Source organism: Muscardinus avellanarius, assembly GCF_963383645.1.
Source record: "Muscardinus avellanarius genome assembly, chromosome: 8".
NCBI lineage: Eukaryota > Metazoa > Chordata > Mammalia > Rodentia > Gliridae > Muscardinus > Muscardinus avellanarius.
Genome location: NC_137794.1, coordinates 6,047,833 through 6,067,499, shown reverse-complemented (window position 1 = coordinate 6,067,499; position 19,667 = coordinate 6,047,833). Strand labels below are relative to the sequence as shown.

General features: G+C 44.4%; 1 protein-coding gene across 1 annotated transcript in view; it reads right to left on the bottom strand.

The window, feature by feature from the left end:
- The window catches only part of MEP1A (meprin A subunit alpha), a gene marked incomplete at both ends in the record, with an annotated part of 31,075 nt that extends 11,808 nt beyond the window's left edge, over window positions 1–19,267 (bottom strand). Inside the window, 10 exons of the mRNA XM_080700050.1 lie at window positions 631–846; window positions 4,212–4,361; window positions 5,417–5,638; window positions 9,085–9,260; window positions 11,452–11,569; window positions 15,574–15,649; window positions 16,220–16,260; window positions 18,943–18,993; window positions 19,084–19,108; window positions 19,199–19,267. Coding sequence (XP_080556176.1) covers window positions 631–846; window positions 4,212–4,361; window positions 5,417–5,638; window positions 9,085–9,260; window positions 11,452–11,569; window positions 15,574–15,649; window positions 16,220–16,260; window positions 18,943–18,993; window positions 19,084–19,108; window positions 19,199–19,267 — 1,144 coding nt within the window. The remainder of the gene's footprint in view (window positions 1–630; window positions 847–4,211; window positions 4,362–5,416; window positions 5,639–9,084; window positions 9,261–11,451; window positions 11,570–15,573; window positions 15,650–16,219; window positions 16,261–18,942; window positions 18,994–19,083; window positions 19,109–19,198) is intronic.
- Between the last annotated feature and the right edge of the window lie 400 nt (window positions 19,268–19,667).

Genomic DNA, 19,667 nt, shown 5'->3' with positions numbered 1-19,667 from the left:
GGCTTCCTTGTCGACCTTCTCACAGCAATTAGCAGAGTATCAGGTAGGGACATGTAAGTGATTATAATGAAGCCAGTATACACAAATAGCTCAAGGTGTCCCCAACCTCACAAGCAGGCTTCCTCTTGCCTACATATTAAATTATACTCATTTTCTGGGATGCTTGTGAAGATGCTGATGTCTATGACTCAGCTACTCTTTGTCCAGCAGCCTCAACATCTGCGTCCCTTTTTACCTTCTAATCTCCACTTCCGAATCTTCCATTTTCTCTCTCCTACCCCTGGCTCTTTCGAAAGCGTGAATAAAAATTGGGTTTCCGTATTCAGCTTGGCCTGTTCCAAAAGCCTATGGAAGCCGCACCTGAAAGCTCCTGCTTTTAATTTTTGAGTGGTTAAAATCCTCGTCAAATGGTAAAATACTGTCAGTTTCCCTGATGCTAGGGCAGGCTCTTCAGAAGAGGACATGGGGGGGGGGGGTGGAGGAAAGAGAGAAGGAAGAGGAAGTGTGGGGAGCAAAGAAGAAGGGGGAAATCGAGGGGAAGACAGGGGTGAAAGGGGACGGGACGAGGAAGGAAGATACTGAGCCCCAATTTGAAGCCAAGTCGGTCCTTGCACGCATGCTCACACGTACCTCGGAAGGTCTGCAGCTTGACCAGCTTGCGCACACTGCCCGTGCCGTCATCCCTTCGGACCCAGACCACCAGCCGATCCGAAGGGCTTCCTGTCATTCTATAGAAAAACTGCAGACACTGCTGCTTTCTCTTGGGGTAGAGAATCCGAGACTCCAGGAGGGCGGCCTCTTCTGCTGCCCCCGAGCTGGTGCTGAAGTGCATGAAGTAGCCAGCGCCTGTGGACAGAGCACCCAGGTCGCATCTCTGGCTTCCCACCACCCAGGGGCCATCCACCCCGGCAAACTGGAACAAGAGGCCATGGCATTATCCAGGCAACCAAGAACTCTTCTGAGAAAAAGGACACAGAGAGTCACTGTCTTCCATGGACGTGGTCCCCGGCTACAGCAGCAGCTCGGCACCTTGTCCTTTGATCGCTTCTGTCCCCAAGGGTGTGCGGTGGAGACCTCTGACTTAAAGAAACGCGAGCTGCAACCAGAGATGGATGGAAGGGGGCATCTGCGAGATGAATCCTCTTTTCCTCACCAAGATCCTTGTTTGCATCAGAGACTCATATTCCAAAGGAAAAGAGCTGGCCCCTAGTTGTACATGAAATCGTGCAGGTGTAGGATTGGATCTTAAGCTGTCATAATGGTGACTTTGTTCAATTTCACCTGTTTCTAGGCTCACGACTAGGTGTATTACTAGCTGTAGAATCATCTTTGTGTATGTGTGTGTGTGTGTGTGGTACTGGGGGTGGAACCCAGGGGATTTCCTATCTCTGAGCTATCCTCCCAGACCTATTTTATACTTTATTTGAAAATAGGGTCTCACTAAGCTGCTGAGAGCCTCACTAAGTAGCCGAGGCTGGCTTCGAACCTGCGCGATCCTCCTGTCTCAGCCTCCCAAGCGCTGGGATTACAAGCGTGCGCCCGGCTAGAATCATCTTTACTACCCTATAAGATGGCGCATTCAAGACATCGTAGTGCTGAAAAGGGTCTGTGTTAGTGCCAAAGCTGGTTTCTGCCTAACTCAAAGATCCCCAAACTCTCCCCTGAAAACAAGCAGGTGTACGGACAAATCCATCACTTGGAAACCCTGCACCTGTTGTAAAGTCTAGCACAAGTAATATTTCTCGCACATGTATTAGCCCTGTAAACTGTACTCTAATGCTCAATCCTTTATCACGGAGCTCCAATCAAAACACTCCACAAGATGAAAAATCAGTGACCATATAACATAATCCTGGGGTCCTCTGGCTGTGTTCCTTGCTTCGCCCCGCCCCACACCTGCAGTTTGTACCTTCTAATCACCTGCAAGTCTTAAGTCTTTCCAAAAGACTGAACAATACTCTACAGGAGCTGGGTATGGCTCCGTGGTACAGCGCTTGTCTGGCATACGTCATGACATCATGCCCTGGTTCCATTGTCAGCACTCCCAAAAGATCCTTCTTCTTCCCAATACGTGAACATGAGTGTGAGATCTGAGATCTCAGCATCATAAATAACTGGGTGCTGGAGTCACAGGAATGTACAGCTCAGGAGTGCTGCCCAGGTGGACCAGGAAGTACCAAATGAAAGGCAAACCACTCGGGGCTGGGATCAGGCTCCACGCCCCAGCTGTGCCGCCAGCTAGAGGCTCTTTCTTTTCTCTGGGTTTAAAATAGGAGGTGGGTGCTATTCCCGGGGATCACTCTGGCTCTTCTGGTCTGCACATCTACCTCACTAGCATGGATGCTCTTTAGCAGTGGAACACGGTCCCCTGTGTGCCTCCTGGGGGAAACCTGATGGGTTAGGAAGTATTACCCTCAAGCTAACCTGGTAAAACACTTCTTCATACATTTTTCTGGACATGGTGCTCTCCTATTAGGGTGCTAGAACATTCTCACATGAGGGTTATGTTTCTATCTAGCTGGAAGTTGTTTATTAGCCTAGCAGTGAACCCACAGGGTAGGGTGGATTAGAGGCCACCATGGCGACTGAGAGGGAACTTCGGGCTTGGGTCATCCTTTGGACGCATGAGTTGAAAAGTTTGACACTCTGCTGTGTGACAGAGACTTTCACCCCTTGTCAAGGCTGGAGGAAGAGTGACAGTGACACTCCCTGCTGGCCTGGTATCTGGAAGACAGGCTGGTCTCTTCTGAGAAAAAATAAAAATCTAGCTAACTCTCAGACAGGTGCAGACCAAGTGAATTCACACAGTCCTGTCTTTAAAAAGCGATATAATCTGCAGCTCCACCTGCCTCCAAAGAGTCGAGATGATCTTCCCGACCGGCACATGATGAGGATGCTGCAATAAAAATAAATGTAAACCCGGACGTGGTGGGCACGCTTGTCATCCCAGCATCCGGGAGGCTGAGACCAGAGGATCGTGCTTCCCAGACAGACTCAGCTACTTAGTGAGGCCCTCTGCAACTCAGTAAGCCCCTGTTTCAAAATTAAAAATAAAAATTAGGGCTGGGGGTATAGGTCGGAGGTAGAATTTCCCTGGGTTCCATCCCTAGTACCACAAAAAATAAAAAATAGAAAAATAGAAAGTAAACAGGACCTCTGGGAGAAAGAAAGGGAAGACGAAAAACCAGAGAGCGGAGCTGCTGGTGCGCAGCTGAGAACTCTGTACGGTTTATCTCCTCCATCCTTTTGTGAGGTATTAATACCTTGATGTTCAAAGAGCCGTACAAATTCAAAGACGTTTTCAAATAAAAGCATGCACACAACAACTTCTGTGGTCACGATTACTAAGTGGTGGAGTGTGATTTTCCAACCCAGGCGCCTCTGACTTTATGGCATTTCTAGCCTATATAGGAACTGCCTGAAGCTGTGTTAACCAATACGGTGCTACCAAACCTGTGTGCTGAACCACGGCCAGTCCAAACTGAGACAGGCTCTAATAGTAAAATAAATGTCACAACTCAAGACACTGCGTGTGTGGAAGTATCTCATAATGATTTTCATATTGATTATATATTTTTATTTTATTTTTTTATTTGCAGTACTGGGGATTGAACCCAGGGACATCCTACCTCCGAGCTACATCCCTAGCCTTATTTTTTATTCTTTATTTTGAAACAGGGTCTCGCTAAGTTGCAGAGGGCCTCACTAAGTAGCTGAGGCTGGCGGAGAACCTGGATCCTCCTATCCCAAGTACTGGGATTACAAGTGTGTGCCACCATGGCCAGCTTGATTGCATCTTTAAATGCTAACATTTTAAATACACTGGGTTAAATAAAACACAGTATTAAAATTAATTTCACCTGTTTTCTTTGGCCGCTTATGAGGCTATTGGAAAATTCTACATTGCACATGTGGCTAGTATCATATTTTTATTGGGACACACTGCTCCAGAGACATTACCCTTATTTACAAGGTCATGCCTTATCAGTCCTACATCCTATCAGGTTTGTTATTGCTAAAATACACCTTTCTTTGGCACATCCAGAGAATGGATGCTTTTTATTGAGTTAGCAATTAAGATATGAAAATGCTCTTTGTCCCTTTTCAGATTCTCAGATTTAATAACCACAGCTTTCGAACTGCGGCAAAGCCAGCTGTGGCCATTGCCTACTTGAACCATCCCTGCACGTTCCCTTTCCGCTTTCACCAACCTGTGCATTGTCCCACCAAGGTGTGATCCACTTGTCCAGCCTGCGTACCGTCCTCGTGGACCCAGTCAGCGTCATCTATGGTTCCCTGAATCATTCCACAGATGTTTGTCTTTTCAAAAGCACAGTGGTCCAAAAGGGTGTGCGTGGCGGCTGAAAATGACAATTTGGTCACCCGGTTAAAAAAAAAAAAAAAAAAAAAACAAGGTATCTCAGCCGGGCGCAGTGGCGCACGCTTGTAATCCCAGTGCTTGGGAGGCTGAGACGGGAGGATCGCACAGGTTCAAAGCCAGCCTCAGCTACTTAGTGAGGCTCTCTGCAACTTAGTGAGACCCTGTTTCCAAATAAAGTATAAAATAGGTCTGGGAGTATAGCCCGAAAGTAGAAAGCCTCTGGTTTCCATCCACAGCACCACAAAAATAAATAAATAAATAAATAAATAAATAAATAAATAAATAATAGCAAGGTATCTCTTTCCAAATGGCTGTTGCCTTAAGGCACTAAAACCTCACTGTTCAAATGCAAGGGGATCTTGAGCCTTTCATTATCTTGACTTTTCCTCAAATGGAAATCCTACCATATATTAGGTCTGAGAATGTGTCAATATAGATACAGAACTAGCCTATCTCAAAGAGATAATCATTCTTTGCTATGTAAAGAACAACCACTAATTCCTCCAGCTCAAGAATAAGGAACTTATATCTCTGGGTTTTGCACTCAGTTGGTCTTTTGTATACACTTATTGAACAGAATTCAAGATTATGTAAATTTAGAAAACACTAGATTAGGATAATCTGAAAATAATCTGGGTAAAATAATCGTATAGGATACAAAATACTTACAAGCCCTGTGTCTATCTTGACCTTTACATAATTGTGCACTTCAAAAAGAAGATAAAGGTGTTAGATGATCAGAGCTTCTTACATCTCTCCAATACTTTCCCTTACAAAATACAACTGTAGCCAGGCGCAGTGGCGCACGCTTGTAATATCAGCGTTCGGGAAACTGAGGCAGGAGGATCACGGTTCGGGGCCAGCCTCAGCTACTTAGTGAAGCCCTTTGCAACTCAGGGAGACCCTGCTTTAAAATAAAGAATAAAAACTAGGGCTGGGAGTGTAGCTCGGAGGTAGAATGCCCCTGGGTTCTATCCCCAATTCCACAAAAAGGCAGGGGGGGGGGGCAGCAGGCTCCACGCGGAGCACACTTACTGCAGTTGTACATTCGGTTCAGCCTCTCTAGGTCAATGGCGCTGAGGTCCAGGCGCTGCCCGATGATGGAGTCAAACTCAGGGATCTTGGTCGTGATGGTCGGGACGCTGTCGTTCTTGTTAAACGAAAAAGGTGCGTAGTGCATCACAGACTCGTAGTCATAGGGGGTGTTTTGGTCTGTGATGTAGTCGTCGTCGTAGGTGTCGAAGTTGTGCTCGTACCCTGTTGGGGAGAGCCCACAGACCTGCTCAGCCTGTCCATTCCGTCCACCTTCCCTACCTGACTAGATGCCCAGAGACCCAATAGACAGAGGCCACCTCGGCTTTAAATTTGTACACAGGGCGCCTCTGTCATGCTTCTCTTCAAATTCTCCTTTGAGTGTGTCTTTCTTACTTTTCTAAATAAGCCCCTATGTCTCTGAAAAAAAATATATACAGATTTTATAGCTATAAACATCTTACTATTAATACTAATCAACTAGCAGGCATGGTGGTGCACACTTGTAATTTCAGCATTTGGGAGGCTGAAACAGGAGGATCTCGGTTGAAGGACAGCCTCAGATATGTAGAAAGGCACTTTGCAACTCAGTGAGACCCTGTTTTCAAAATCAATAACTTTAAAAAATCAGGCTGGGGTGTATCTTGGAGGTATAACACCCCTGGATTCCATTCCAGTACTGCAATAAAATACTTATCAACTAATATAATACTAAGATAATAATGTATAAAATCATTGGAATGACCATAAAATACTCATATTTTAATAATAAAGATGCACTTATAAATTATCAAACATATCTATTTTAGTCAAGATGTATTATAGACACGCACGTGTGTGTGTGTGTGTGTGTGTGTGTGTACACGAGTGTGTAAGGCTTTCAAGAAGGGAAGGAAAAATAAAAAATCTGAGACAGGTGCTCCAAATGGCAGAAAAAGGGCTGGGGGTATAGATTAGATGGAGAACGCCCCTGGGTTCAATCCCTAGTGCCAAGATGAATAAATAAATATAAAAATAAAACACAGAAAGTAGATTTGCCAGGGAAATAGCTGAGGTGTTTTTGTTTTTCTTTTTCCAAAAAAGAGGCAGTAAGCCAAAAGATTTTGGGAACCTCTAAGTTTGCCAACCTCTGCTAGACCTCAAGAATTGAGTTCTCTTAATTCGGACTTAAGACCACATCGTGGACTTGGGGAGAGAAATGGCGTTGCTAGTACATAGCCCCGAGGTTGAGCAAGAAGTTGCCTCCACCGCAGATGAGATGCAATAAAAATCATCAGGAACCTTGAGAAGCAAGGCCGCCCTTATTTATGATCTTTGGGATTTGATATCTGTTCCCCAGAGACAGTGAACAACTTAGATAGTGGAATTGAACCTGATGAAAACACAGATAGGGGATAAGTCAGTGTGTTGAGCAACCCTGCTTACTCAGAGCCCAGCCCGCCGCAGATGGCACTAACAGATGTGCCTGGCTTTCTCTGATAAAGAGGACACCTCATTTGACCTAAAATCATCTTAACAAAGCACTAATCATTGCCTTCTGCAAGGCGCAGAACTGAGAATATTTTCTGGCTTCTCGGGTGTTTTCAGCAAAGCCAAGTATGCGCATCCAGGAAGGCAGGAAATTCAGGGCTAAAGGTAAAGGTAGGCAAAGTCAACAGTACCCAGAGCCTGGCAATCAGAGGCTCAATCTTTGACCTGAGGCTCTTTTCCTTTTCCCTCAACACGCCCACCACACCCAGTTATGACAGAGTTACCCCTGGAGACAAACACCAGGAGTCTCAGGGTAACTTCCCCTCTGGACCAATGTGTTCAAAACCCTTTCCAGATTAGCCTGGGAGGCTCAGAAGACAGCTCCGCCTGCAGCTCAGAGTTACGTGCTGGGAGGGCTGCGATACGTGTGCAATTCATTCACGGTGACCTCGAGGCCTTAGAAAATTACACGGTTCACGGAATTATGAGGCGATAAGGAACCTGGAGAGACGCTGGTTAAGAAACCCCATAGGTGACTCTGGTCTGATTAGCCATTTCTCCCTCTACCTCATGTAAGGACCCTTGCCCATCTTACTCCAAATAAGCTGGTTCTGGCAAAAATCTTTATAGGCTTATTTTTATCTTAAAGCTTGGCCAGTTCTTCCAAGCCCCTAAAATGATAGACGCCCTGCCATACATGAGTTCATAAATGACATTGGAATCTGAGTAAAGCAGATGTCCACAGGAGGCAATTATTTACTTATGAAAGCCATGTGTGCTAATAGTTAAAAGTCTGTCTTCCTTTTACTTTATGTCTTTCTTCTTTCTTTTTCTTTTCTTTCTCCTCCTCATCCTCCTCCTCCTCCTCCTCCTTCTCCTTCTCTTTCTTTTACTAGGGATTTAACCAAGGAGCTTTCTACCTCCGAACTACACCACCACCTCCACCCCTATATTTAAAATTTTATTTTTATTTTTATTTTAATTTATTTGAAACAGAATCTCACCAAGTTGCTAAGGCTGGCCTTGAACCTATGATCTTCCTATCTCAGCCTCCCAAGTACTGGGATTACATGTGCCCAGGTGTCTGCGGACGTGATGGCGCATGCTTGTAATCCCACTAGGTGGGAGGCTGAGACAGGAAGATTTCAGGTTCGTGGCCAGCCTCAGCAACTTAGTGAGGCCCTCCACACCTTACGGGGAGCCTGTTTCAAAATAAAAGAATAAAATAGGACTGGAGTTGTAGCTCAGAGGTAGAATACCCTTGGTTGCATCCCTAGTAACAAAAAACAAAAACAAACAAAAAACCAGGTATCTTCAGAAATATAGAATTGACTGTTTTTTCAGCATGTTCAGAAAATGTTTAATAAATAATGTTTTAGTGGACTCAAAAGCATGCTACTTAGTTGTCTCAGATAATTTAGGAAAAGGCTATTCAAGAAAGTCTAACAAAATGAAGAAATTTAGAGATTGTTTAAATAGCATAACCGCCTAGTGTGTGAGATAAAGCCCGGTATCTTGTGTGTAGTTTGTGGTGACCAAGAAAAGGAACGGTGCACAGAAAAGAGGAAGAAAAGACCAAAATGCCGTTGAATTTTGACAGATCAGAACTCTGTTAATCAGCTAATTTGCCAGAATTAACACAACTGGAAGTAAATATTTCAGATGGAAATATTTTTTTTCCTATTGTTTGGCTTTTGGACTCCTCCCATCGACTGGTAAATCAGACCAAAAAACTCTGTAGTATGTATGTCCTGGGGCCCCGAGGGGGTCAACTCCTCCTTTGTTAGAACTTCTGGGACCACAGGAGATTTCACATACAGAAAAACGACCCTAACGTCCTCAGAGATCAAATTCACTGAGCTCGCCAGCAGGAAAGTAAAGTGTTAGAGAGAGTTTGAGCAAAAGCACTGCTACAAAGCAGAGCTCCAGTTAGCTTTCAGCCAGCGGCCCCCACCCTGCCCCTTGGCCCCACTGAGATAACCTACACACTCCCGGACCAAGGCCCTGTTCTCAGAACAACTGTGATCACATCAGCACAGCCCAGGGCAAGGCCAACGAGCTACAACCTCTCATAGTCTGCGTCCCCATGGGGAGGCCGAGCCCCTGTCCACACCTGGGGCCAGGCTGGACATCCCAGGGATGCGCTCAGCAAAACGCAGAGCCCAGAGCAGCCTTCCCCGAGCATGCTGCTGTGCACACACCTGGAATAATTTCATCCCACCAGATGTTCACATAATCATCCCGGTCTGTCCTTGACTGCTCGTGGTAAAATCCCAAAGCGTGCAAGATCTCATGTTCAACGATGGCCTTGTAGTCGCACCCCTGGCCAATGGAGAGGTCCTGTCCCACCTTGAGGTCACCCACTGAAGACCAGCACCTATAAAAAGGAGAAAAGAAATAAATGTTTTTTTTCTTAGAGGTCTTTTTCTGGGGTAAAGGTATTGGGAATTGAACCCAGGGCCATTCTACCTCCAATTCTCAACCCCCCTCCCTTTTTAACAGAATCTTGCTAAGTTGCTGAGACTGGTCTTGAACCTGCAATCCTTCTGTCTCAGCCTCCTAGCTGCTGGGATTACAGGCATGTGCCACCATGCCTGGCAAGAATTCTTTTTTTTATATATATATATATATTTTTTGTGGCACTTGGGATTGAATCCAGGGCCATCTACCCCCGAGCTACACCCTCAGTCCTATTTTATTCTTTATTATGAAACAGGGTCTCACTAAGTTGTGGAAGGTTTCACAAGTTGCTAAGGCTGGCCTCGAACCTAGATACTCCTGTTTCAGCCCCCCCCCCAGTACTGGGATTACAAGCGTGTGCCACCACGCCCCGCTCTGGCAAGAATTCTTAAGTGACTGTCATTTATAAGATTCCGAGAGTACAAATTAAAAGAAAGTTAGGTTTGGTTTTTCAAAATAACAGTTCTCCGTCGTGAGAACATTCCAAACACTCTCTCCTAGTCATTTATAAATATGCAATGAAATACGTAGTCAACCTACGGTGCAACAGAACAGCAGAACTTACCCTCCTGAATAACTGCACCTCTCTCCTGTCCTTTTATTATATCATATGCACATGTGTTCAAATATGAGTTATGCCCCACAAATATGCACAATTATTATGTATCAATTAAAAACAAAAATTTAAAAGGACCTTAAAATAGAAATTATCTATAGCATTTTCATATTCTAATCCTTCAAAGATAGGAAAATAGAGCCGGGCGTGGTGGTGCGCGCTTGTAATCCCAGTACTTGGGAGGCTGAGACAGGAGGATCACAGGTTCGCAGCCAGCCTCAGCTACTTAGTGAGGCTTGAAAATCTCAAGTGTGCAACTCAGCAATTTTTAGTAAATTTATCAAGTCATACAAACATAACCATAATAACTTGCCCTGCTGACAATGCGAATTTCATAACCAAAGCAGACCTCTCCCTAAAGAACCCAGTGCAAGCACTTATTTTTCTCTCTTTTTTTCTTATACTACCCCCAACATCTCATCCCAGTATCATATCTCAACTAACAGAAAGCTGAAAGTTGCAAAAAAAAAAAAAAAAACAGTTTCATAAATTCTACCAGGCTGTGAACCTTTGACCTTGTCTTTAAGAGCCCAAATGGCTCTGGAGATTTTGGGGGGACTGTGGGCCCCCCAACTGAAGTGTAATGAAGGCATTTTCTGAGTCTTTTCTTTTCTTTTCCTTTCTTTTCTTTAGTGTGGTACTGGGGATTGAACCCAGTAGTGTTCTGTCTCTGAGCTATACCCTCAGCCCTATTTTATTTCAAAACAGGGTCTCACTAAGTTGCGAGGGCCCCGCAAGCTGCTGAGGCTGGCTTCGAACCCGAGATCCTCCTGTCTCAGACTCTCAAGTACTGGGAGTAAACCCGGGTTATTTGTTTGTTGACTGCTATTTTGTGTTCTTTTATTGTAGAGGCTAAATTAGGTGCTAGCTTTTCTTTTTGTTTTTATTTATTATTCATCCATGATTAACAAAAATCCCTGGGCCTGAACTAGACTGGGGGCCAAAACCAGCAGGCAGCGCTAGGAACCACGGCAAGAAGAAATGCTGTCGGAGGGATGGAAGACACAGAGAGGGGGTGTCTCAGCTGCAAATGGATTTGCTTTACCCCGTCATGCATCTCAGAGGAAAGAGAGCCCCTTTCTTGACAAGCCTTTCATTTATTATAATAAGTACCTCAAAGAGCAAATTCACATCTAGAACTTTTCAAAGGTCTGCAACCAACGGAGCACTATAATTCAGAACAGTGCCATCAAATGGTGTAATTTATACTTCAATAAGCCTGGCTTTAAAAAATGTATTGCAATATAGAAGATTATCTACACCTAGGAAAATAGTTGAGGTAAAGTTCTCCGGGGCCCAAAGGAATCACAACAATCTATTTTCTGTTTGCACACTGAAAATGTTATATGATTTAAAAACCCACAGTGAACAATTCGATTTGGCTTTTAGTGTCCTTCCAATTTCTTCTTTTTTAACCTTTGAAATAGATGTGCCATTTTTTATAAAGCAAAGGATGCATGATTTTTCACACTCCGTAACGTCTCATACTAACCCATCAAATTGTTGAAATATGATGTATGAACTCTCCCCCTCATAGGGCTTGAAATCCACACAGGATTTGAGGCGGAACATTTCGAAGGAGTAGAGAATGGCTCCTTTGGCATTTAGTGCTGCAAACATCAATAAAAACATCAGCGAGCATTATATAGCTTTGAAGAAGAGATAGAACTCATAGTTTAGAGAAAACTGTGCCACTACATGAAGTCCATAGAAGTTCATTAGACTTTTTTGATTTGGTAATAAAGAGGTCCCTTAGGAACTAAAATTGCAAAATTAGTTGTGAACATAAGCATTATATGCATACTTTTTTTTTTAACAGTACTGCGGACTGAACCCAAGGGAATTCTACCTCTAAGTTACACTCCCAGCACTATTTTTTATTCTTTACTTTAAAACAGGGTCTCACTAAATGAGGTATAGTTCAGAGGTAAAAGGCCCCTGGGTTCCATCCCCAGTCACACACACACACACACACACACACACACACACACACACACACACACACACAGTTAAACCAAGTTATATAAAAACAAATTATTTTTTGCACATCTGATTTTATGCATTCACTTAAAAAGTTTATAACTCTTGGCAACTTTCCAGGTGACTGTCTGTCTGTCTTTCTTTTCTTTTACCTTCTCCCCCTCTTACTTATTTAATAATCTACTGTGCTGGAGATTCCACAGCATAGCTAGCTATCATGAGATCATATCAAACCAGGCATGGCGGCACGCATCTGTAATCACAGTACTCGGGAGGCAGAGATAAGAGGATCTCAGGCTCGAAGCCAGCCTCAGCAATTTACTGAGACTCTTAGCAACCTAGGAAGACCCTGTTTCAAAACAAAAATAAATAAAAAAGGGCTGAGGCTTTAGCTCAGAAGTAGAATGTCCCCCGGTTCAATCTCCAGTAACACACACACCACACACACACACCCACCCCAGAAACCTTAATCAAATAAGTGTGATATCAAAGCAGGTGATTCCATGTCTATGAGCTTCTAAAATATGAATATGAGAATCTATGAATAAAAAAGACAAAAATAGAATAATACGTAATCCCAGCATTCAGGATTCTGAGACAGGAGGGTCGTGGTTCACAGCCAGCCTCAGCTACTTAGTGAGGCCCTATGCAACTCAGTGAGAACCTGTTTCAAAATAAAGAATAAAATATAGGGCTGGGGCATAGCTCAGAGGTAGAATGCCCCTGGGTTCCATCCCCAGTAACGCAAAAAAAAAAAAAAATAGAATAACACCCTCCCCCCGGATGGGTGGGAATCATTGGGAAGGGGCATGAGAGAACTTTTTGGAATAAGAAAAAAAAAATAAATGTTCCATCTCTTGAGAGAGATTTGAGGTATATAATCTTTAAGAATTCATTGAAGTGGACACCTAAAACTCATACCTTTCTACCTTTGCACATTTTACCCTCAAAAGAAATGCAAGGAGTGGTGACCAGAGCTGGGGAGGGCAGAGAGAAGAGGGGCAAGGGTGAGTCTGAACTTTATTTTTACCACTAAAGATACCCTTCTTACGATGTTACAAGAAAGCTGTTGCTATATCTTCACTGCTGAGATCTTATCTCAGGTTTATTTCCTGTCTCTAATCTTGTTCTCTATTAATATTGACCCACCCTGTAGCTGGGGAGACTTTGCTACTCAAGTCATGGTCGGCCTGCAGAATGACGGTCTCAGCATCACATGCTGGGGGCTGTGAGATCCCCAGAATCTCAGGCCCCAACCCTGACTACCCTGGAGGTTACCAAGATCCTCAGGGGTCTCTTTTGATCCATCACAGAGGCACGGTGAAGGTTCCATAGACTACGACTATACAGAGCACATGGTCTGGCCCGGGACAGGGTGGTGCAGGTGTGATAAACAGGGGAAAACGGGAAGGGATCACTTTCAAAGCTGGTGTTTCTAAAACCATGCTCCAATAATTTTATTTATTTGGCAATACTGGGGATGGAACCTAGGGGAATTCTACCTACAAGCTACACCCTCAGGCCTAATTTTTTAGTCTTTTTAATTTTTAATTTTTTAATTTTGTATTTTATTTATTTATTTATTTATTTGGTGGTACTGGGGTCCCTGGAAACCCTTCTACCTCTGGGCTACATTCCCTTTTTTTTTTTTTTTTTTGAAACAGGGTCTCCTAAGCCAGTAAGGCTGGCTTTGAACCAACGCAATCCTCCTGTCTCCGTCTCCCACGCTTGTGGGGATTACAAGCGTGCGCCACCATGCCCGGCTAGTCTTTTTAATTTTGAAACAGAGTCTCACTGAGTTGCAAAGGGCCTCGCTAAGTAGCTGAGACTGTCCACGAACCACAATCCTCCAGTCTTCGCCTCCCAAATGCTGGGATTAGGAGCGTGCGCCACCACGCCCGGCCATGCTCCAATTAATATTGACACTGTGAATTTGCAAGAATGCTGGCAAACACCAGAGAAAAATAACTCAATTTCCCAGTAAATAGCAGGACAACCATATTTACTTCTATCTAGCTGTTCTCTAAGAAGGGAAGTAGAGGGAACACTGACAAGGGTGATGGGAAATATTGAAACACAGTGCATCTTCTGAGAGACGGAGCCGCTCAGGGCAGCAGGCTGAGGCAGGTTCGCCCCCTCTTCTCTTATCTTCCCCATCTGCCCTCCTATAAAGGATGAGCCTCATACAATTGGAGTCTCGAGGATGCTCAGCTGTCAGTCAGCTACTTGAGGGTCAGCCAATGCCCGCACGCAGCTTCTAGCACTGATTTATTTCTACTGATTATTACTTCTAACACGGAGTAAGATGTAACCTAGACATATCCTCAAGAAAAAGAAAAAAAAGTGTATAATGATGAGGAAAAAGGCCCTCACACGTGTTAAATATACACTGTATTTCTCAAAAGGGTGGTATGTTTCCCTTGCAACAAAAAGGGAAGACAATGATATCAAGAATAGTATCTCCGGGCGTGGTGGCACACACTTGTAATCCCCACGCTTGGGGAGCGGAGACAGGAGGATCGCGCAGGTTCAAAGCCAGCGGCTCTGGCCTCAGAGACCCTGTTTCCAAAAATAAAAAAGTACAAAATAAGTCTGGGAGTGTAGCTCGGAGGTAGAAGAGTTTCCAGGAACCCCAGTACCATCAAAATAAATAAAATAGCATCCTCATAGGCTGTTCAGGTTCACCTAAACAAACTATTTAAAGTATACATTTTGAGGCTGAGACTGGAGGATTACAGGTTTATGGTCAGCCTCAGTACCTTAGCAAGGTCCTCAACAATTTAGTGAGACTATTTTAAAATAAAATTTAAAAAGGGATATCTCAGGGGTAAAATGCTCTTGGGTTCAACTTCAACGTCACACACACACACACACACACACACACACACACACACACAGATTTAAAAGAGCAAATTTTCCACTGCCATAATGCCAAATTTGACCTCATGCTTTTGTTCTTGATGTTGTTCATGGTTTTATTAACATTTTTTTTTTTGGTGGTACTGGGGTTCTTGGAAACCTTTCTACCTCCAGCTTACACTCCCAGACCTATTTTTTATACTTTTATATTTGGAAACAGGATCTCTTAAGCCAGCATGGCTGGCTTCGAACCTACATGATCCTCCTGTCTCCACCTCCCAAGCGCAGGGATTACAAGCATGTGCCACCATGCCCAGCTTATTAACATTTTTAATGTGTCTGTAATTTTTTTTTTTTTTGGTACTGGGGATGGAACCCAGGGGCATTCTATCTCTGAGCTCCACCCCCAGTCCTATTTTTTATTCTTTATTTTGAAACAAGGTCTCACTGAGTTGCAGTGGGCCTCACTAAGTAGCTGAGGCTGTCCACGAACCTGCCATCCTCCTGTCTCAGCCTCCCAAGTACTGTGATTTCAAGCGAGTACCACCCAGGCTAATTTTAATTCTTTGCTATTTTGTCTCAGATTGGCTAAGCAAACTTGGTTTTGATGTAATGTCATATCTTTTTTTTCCTGGTAGAGAAAAAAGGATGCACACTGGGAAATCCTGTTATCCATCAGTAGTAACTCCCAGTTTAAAATGAATGAAGAGGAAGAGGAAGAGGAGGAGGGGGGGAGTCAGACCAGAAGCTCCCAGTTAAGAAGGATATATATTACCCAAATTATCAGCCAGAATGTAAGGAATGGGGAACGTCCACCTGGCGGTCGGGTCTCTCAAGGCATTCCTGGAGTTCTGTGAAAACCAAGCAAAGATGTTGGGCAGCCTCCTCTGGCTCAAGGTCACCTTGACCTCCTCCTCCTCCACTAAGCCCTCCCGCCACAAGGACACGGACCAAGCAACTCAAATAAGACACTGGTTGGCCTTTCTTATAAAAGCGATGGAAGCCGGGCCTTATGGCACACGCTTGTAACCCCAGCATTTGGGAAGCTGAGACCGGAGGATTGAAGTTCGAGGACAGCCTCAGCTACTTAGTGAGGCCCTTTGCAACTCAGCGAGACCCTGTTTCAAAAGAAAGACTAAAAAATAGGGCTGGGGGTGGAGCTCAGAGGTAGAATGTCCCTGGGTTCCATCCCCAGTAGTGCAAAATAAATAAATAAATTAATTAATTAATTAATAAAGGCAGCCCTTTGGTGTTCCTAAAGTGTCCTCTCTGTGTTTGTCAGTGGAAGTCCCTGCGGACATGGGGAGAGCTGAGAAGTTTCTCGTCCTGCACGGCGCCCTCCCCGGAGCTGCGGCAGAGCATAGCCGGCTCCCCCAGTGACACAACGGTCCTGAAGCACATTATCATGCCCTGGTACTTACTGGCAGAAGAATGTCCCCTTGAAAGAGGTTCAATCCTGCAGCTAGATGTGGATTACAAAAAGAAGAAGAATATTTAAATTAACATCATTAAAAGGCATCTCTCCCAATAAAATTAACCAAAAAAGCCATTATAAACCTTGAATCATAACCTTTATGTAGTAGAACATTTTTTTGAACCAGTGCAAAAAATCCCTTAAACTGAGCCCATGTGACTATCCAGAGAACTGGCACACATCATCATATCGTCTTTTCAACTTTGGTACAAGACCTTGTTCAAACATCTGGGACGGAAGGTAGAAGGAATCCCATTGATCATTGACTGTAACCGTCTCATCACGAAGCCCAGAGACAGGTAATACAGGAGCTAGTCGGTGGCCATGGGACTTGCCACTCGGGACCCTTTGTGCTATTCTGCTTCTGTCCAGGTAAATAAAACGCTCCGCTCTCAGCCATGACAAAATGATGGTACTTTTCAAAACCAAGCCTGAGGTGCCACCTTTGTGCTACGGAAGAGCAGGGGAATGCAGCAGCTCCAGACCCATTCAAAATTGTGTCCCCCAACACCTGCTGTCCAGTACCTAACACAGTAGACTCCCACGGCTGGCATTGATTAATCTTGGCTTCAGAGTGCTTCTGGAAATAAGAGTCTTAAAGGGAAAGATCCTTATGGGAAAACTCTAGAAGAATGTTGCTTCTTATCAGCATTCTCCTGTGACAGGCGGCCCTCCCCGTAAAACGCAAACAACTTTAGACAGAATCAGTGGATTGTATTTCAGTCGGAGGAGAATCCCTGACTGACTGCTGGGAAACCTCTCCAGAGGGCAACCACCAAGACCTCATAGCCTCACGGGGTAGCAGAGGCCCCATTTAGCCAAGGGTGTTTGACTCCCCTAAAACCTGGTCTGACCCGGACGTGGTGGCACTCGCTTGTAATCCCAGCATTGGGGAGGCTGAGATAGGGGGATCGCGGTTCGCAGACAGCCTCAGCTACTTAGTGAGGCCCTCCGCAGCTTAGTGAGATCCAGTTTCAAAATAAAGAATAAAAAATAAGGCCGGGGGTATAGCTAGGAGGTAGAATGCCCCAGGCTCAATCTCCAGTGCTGCAAAAAGAGAAAGAAAGAAAGAAAGAAAGAAAGAAAGAAAGAAAGAAAGAAAGAAAGAAAGAAAGAGAAAGAGAGAGGGGAGGGAAGGAAGGAAGGAAGGAAGGAAGGAAGGAAGGAAGGAAGGAAGGAAGGAAGGAAGGAAGGAAGGGAGAGATTAGGAAAAATTCCAATTCTAATCCCAGCCATTTTGCATGATAGTAGATCCTCTGAATTGCATACCCCCTGACATACAGTCTGCTCTAAGGAGAGATATTTGGTGCCTGGTTCTGAAGTCTGGGGACCCATTTACACAGTCCCCATTAATCTGGGAGGAGAGGTTGCATTTGCCATATTGAACTCTTGCTCCTGCCCACACAGTCATTCTCCGGCTCCTCCGATTAAATGCCATCTCTGTGGATGGAGCAAAGCCTTGGAAACTTTAGCCCTTAGGTAGGGATGTTTTAAGATTTGACGTCAAAGAGCATTGAGCTATTGAGACACGAGTCAGGAGACGGGGAGGCGAGTGTCATTTCTGCAGCCTCTGATCTCAGGCGAGTCGCCCTGTCCATGAGCAGCTCGCCGTGTCCTCCTGCAAAAGCAGCTTTGCGTTGGGCCAATATAAGCCGGGCATGGTGGCACACGCTTGTAATCTCAGTACTTGGGAGGGTGAGAGAAGAGGATTGCAGTTTCGAGGCCAGCCTCAGCTACTTAGTGAGGCCCTACGCAACTGAATGAGACCCTGTTTCAAAATAAAGAATAAAAAATAGGGCTGGGGGTGTAGCTTGGAGCAGAATGTCCCTGAGTTCAATCTCCAGTATTGAAGAGAAAAAAAAAAAAAAGGTAGAGCAAATAAAGACACAACTGGCTGGAAATGAAAGGTTGGGCAAATGCGGAGGTACTTATGATTGCACACAGAGCTGCTTCCACCACTTCTGACCAAGGACACTGAAGTGTAAAGAATTCTCTCTCATTTCAGAAGCAAGATGCAGAGAGAGGAAAGAGAGATGAGAGAGAGAGACAACCACTGCATAAAAGAGGGACAAAAACTAATACGTATGATGGGCCACTAAGCAAGATGGGATCTTTTCTCTGCTAAATATAACTCTGGCCAGGCGTGGTAGTGCACACTTGTAATCCCCGCGCTTGGGAGGCTGAGACCGGAGGATCCCGCAGGTTCGAAGCCAGCCTCCGCTACTTAGTGAGGCTCTCAGCAACTCAGTGAGACCCTGTCTCCAAATAAAATATAAAATAGGTCTGGGAGTATAGCCCGGAGGTAGAAAAGCCCCTGGATTCCACTTCCAGTACCACCAAAAAAAATTTTTTTAATATTAATGGTGGCCTGTTTCTTTATAGCTTTCCTCATAGCAAGAAGAATAATCACCCTTTTTTTTTTTCAAAATAGAAGCTGAAAAAAAAAAAACCCAAATTATTTATAACAGAAAACACTATCTCTGAGAAAATCTGATCTTTTGGGGGGCACACTGACATTTTTCAGAAACCAGGAATCCCAAAAAAGTACCAATGAACACATCTCCCTACAAGTTACACAATACAGTACTGTGAGAATAAGTGCTTTTCACCAACTGTATCATTTGCTTTTAAATGGTTTTAAAACATTAAAAATGCAGAAATTGAACCCACCTAAGTTGATTTCTGAAATGTCCTTCTGTTCACCCAAATCTGCGTCCTGTGCTGTTAAAGATGGGCGGGAGGGACAGTGTTATTAATCTTGCTGAACCAAAGAGAAGCCCAGAGACACTATGCATTTCAATTGATCCTTACCGTTTTCATTAGAAAGATGCTTGATCTGAAAGAAAGTAAGCATACAAAAAATTGATCATTTATACAGAGTTGATTTTTCCCCCCCAAATATCCAGAGGAGCGGGACTCTACTTACCGACACAGCTGCTACGTGGGCCAAAAGCAAGGTAAAACAGAGAGCACGAGCAGCTCCCGTCCAAACCATTGTTGCAAATGAAGTGATTTTAGCAAAGACAACTTGTTATATGTGCCTCTTGGACCTTGCCCTGACCGTCTTGTTAGAAACTTTGACCCTTCCATATATACTGTAGTGTTGAAAAAGGTTGTCCGAGAGTCACTGACCCTCTCAAAGGCAGAGACTAAGTCTGCCTTAAAAGCACACACACGCCGGGCGTGGTGGCGCACGCTTGTAATCCCCGCGCTTGGGAGGCAGAGACAGGAGGATCGCGCAGGTTCGAAGCCAGCCTCGCTGGCTTAAGAGACCCTGTTTCCAAAAAAAAAAAAATAGGTCTGGGAGTGTAGCCCGGAGATAGAAGGGCTTCCAGGAACCCCAGTACCACCAAAAAAAAAAAAAAAAAAAAAGAAAAGAAAAAAAAAGCACACAC